A 2,882-nucleotide genomic window follows, 5' to 3' on the forward strand; every position below is an offset into this window, starting at 1 on the left:
ACATGGCCAAGAAATACACCTGTGTCTATATTGCTCCTTTCTATTTTACTTTATTTTTTCATTCCTGTAAAATTAGAAAGTTCTGATACTTAATTTTTTAGGAAGTAAAAAATATAGTGATTGGGTAGTACATAGTTGTTACTTAGGGACCCTTTAATCTCGTTTAATTTACGCCTGCCTCCTGAGTTTCTAAGAGGCATAAAGAAAAGACTTTTGTCATTAGAGTTAATTTAATTTACTAACCTTTTAAAGTGGCACAACGGATGGTTTCATGCTGGAGTTAAAGCAGTGGACACTTTCAGAAATCATCTGAATCACTCCAAGACAGTTAAATGATATTTAATAAACTGCTAGATTTTTTTTTTATAGCTGGGAGATACTAGAAAAAGGTATGCAGATCCTTAACATGTGAAATTTATTCCTAAGGAACTTAGTAGAAACTATGGAAATTCCACTCCAATGTTTCTCAAAATGTGCTTAGAAAGTAAATTACATTTCTTCCCCTATCCCAGAGAAAATCATTGTTAATAAATGTCAGGAGACTAGTTCTATATTTTTATATTAAAGGAGACTAATTCTAAATGTTTCAGAAAACCAGGGAAATAATAGACAAAGATGTTTGAACATTTTCAATATCCTAAGGCAGAAGACTTTTAAGAAACTCATTTCAAATGCCTATACAATTATTCTGATTTAATCAGTCTGATTGACTTTCTGTAGAAATTAACCAATTATTCCATTATCCTTTGCATCATGCTTAAATATAAAATTTCACTTGAAAATATTCTCTAGTTCCTTTTATGTGATGTTTAGGGGACCACTGAGAGAATTGAATGATCATTACCTTGGTTTCTAGGATATTAATAAGCTGGTCCAGTCCTTGATTGTCTCTCAGCATTGCCTGGGACTCCTTACTCTTTGTCATAACATCCAACGTTTTGAGAGCCAACAGCTGAATAATTGGATATTCTGATTTCAAGAGATCTAACACAGGAGGAATTGCATTTAGTTTTTGAAGTGCAGCTCGACACTCAAAATCCTGCCATGAAATACAAATGATCATATCAGTAATTTCTAAAGCAAAATAGAGTCTCAAGAACAGAGAAATTCTATTTTCTAGCAAAGAACATTATAAATTACAATGTTTTCATCTTTTATTCCAGACTCCCTTCTAAAATAACTCACAAAGATAAGAAAACTTTCAGCTGACAAGATCAAAATATTCATGTTTAACTATGCCGACATTGTCAACAACAGGAAATAAACAAGATCTGTGGCTTTTCAGTATCTTGTTTTTTATGCAGCAAATTCCCATTACTACAAATATCATTACAATAAAAATCTATGCATAATACAATTCTTTTCACACGCTGATATACTGCTTCAAATACTGTTTTATTTGATACAATGAAATAATAATATCAATCCTCATCTTCAAATGGATTGTTCATGAAATACCTATCTGCAGACAGTGCTATTATAAGGTTCTATGCATGTAAATTTATAGCAAGCATAGTCCAGATGTATGACCTTTCCTTAAGCTATTAAGGGGTCATTATAGTCCAGACAAATTGTTCTGCATGAGTCAATAATTTTCTGGGGGTGCATGTGTATGTGTGGAGGGGTTATTGATTGAGATGAATAGTACAGAAAACAGGATGAAATCATAAAAACATCCCAAACTAGGACCACTCAATCATGACTTTTTTTGGTCCCAGAATACGACAAATATAAAATAGCACTAAAGGTAGAAACAGCCTCACTTAAGATTACCTTGCCCCTATCTATTCTTTAACTGACCTCTCCTACTCAGCTTCCTTCAGATATAAAAGCTGTAGGTTGCTCTTAGTCATGAATGAGTTGAGTCTCCAGTCCCTTAGAATGTGACGTTATTTGGAAACACAGTCCTTGAAGTTGTAACTATGCGAGATGTGGTCATCCTGGAGTGGGGAAGGCCCCTCGTGGTGTCCTGATAGGACTGGGTTCCTTCGAGGGGCAGTGGTCAGGGGAGAGACAGAGTGCTACCATGGTGAGGCCAGCAGCGTCCACCTTGACAGCAGCTGGGAAGAGGCGAGGAAGGATTCCACCCAGTCTCAGAGTATGACCATAATGACACCTTCATTTTGAGCTTCTCTCCTCATTACTGTGACTTTCTGTCATTTTAAGTCATCAAGTTTGTGGTACATACACAATGTAGTGCTACTAACTAGTACTTTGCTAGTAGGAACTGTGGAGATAATATTTTTCATTTCTGCTACATTAAAACACACATAAGACTCTTAACATTAAAACCCAAGCACTTATAGGAACTTCAAAGCCTGCTTTGCCAGATCCAGCCCAAGTGACCAGAGAAGCCTGGGAGGAGCTGATCTGCCTCCTTACTTTTAGGAGCAAGGCCCCTAAAGTCAGGTTGCTGGAGTGCTAAGGCTTGGATTCTGTTGGGCCCAGGCGGGGTACTTTGCTTGTCAACCTTGCCTCTCCCTCTCTCTTGACTCCATCTTTCTCCTTCTGTCTCACTCTATTGATAGCTATTTAAAATGCTGTTTTTGTGTGTTCATCTGATCTGAAGCTTTTCAAACATATGTGGTGATTGCTAAGAAACCTAATAGGAAAAGAAGCAAAGAAGGCTGTTAAAAGACTCAGGAAACTGGTCTGCTGTGGGCATGTGGGTGTGGGTGTGGGTGCAGAGAGGGGCTGAAGGGCAGGGTTCAAAGGACAAAGCATGGGGGAGTGGAAGGTGGCAGTTTCTTTCCACTCCAAAGAACAGTCCCCATGCAGTAGCATCTTGCTATTGTGAGCAGTGTAAATACTGTTCAGTATACTTAGCTCACTGGACTCTCACCCTAAATGAGTCTAGGTTATACCCTTTGGTTACGGTACAA

At 37.6% G+C, this 2,882-nt stretch overlaps 1 protein-coding gene across 1 annotated transcript in view; it reads right to left on the reverse strand.

The window, feature by feature from the left end:
* The window catches only part of LOC101584944 (armadillo repeat-containing protein 3-like), a 92,191-nt gene that overhangs the window by 82,950 nt on the left and 6,359 nt on the right, over positions 1-2,882 (reverse strand). Inside the window, exon 4 of the mRNA XM_023708719.1 lies at positions 845-1,039. Within this exon, the coding sequence (XP_023564487.1) occupies positions 845-1,039 (195 nt within the window). The remainder of the gene's footprint in view (positions 1-844; positions 1,040-2,882) is intronic.

This window comes from Octodon degus, unplaced genomic scaffold (assembly GCF_000260255.1).
Source record: "Octodon degus isolate 3935 unplaced genomic scaffold, OctDeg1.0 scaffold00492, whole genome shotgun sequence".
In the NCBI taxonomy this organism is placed as follows: domain Eukaryota; kingdom Metazoa; phylum Chordata; class Mammalia; order Rodentia; family Octodontidae; genus Octodon; species Octodon degus.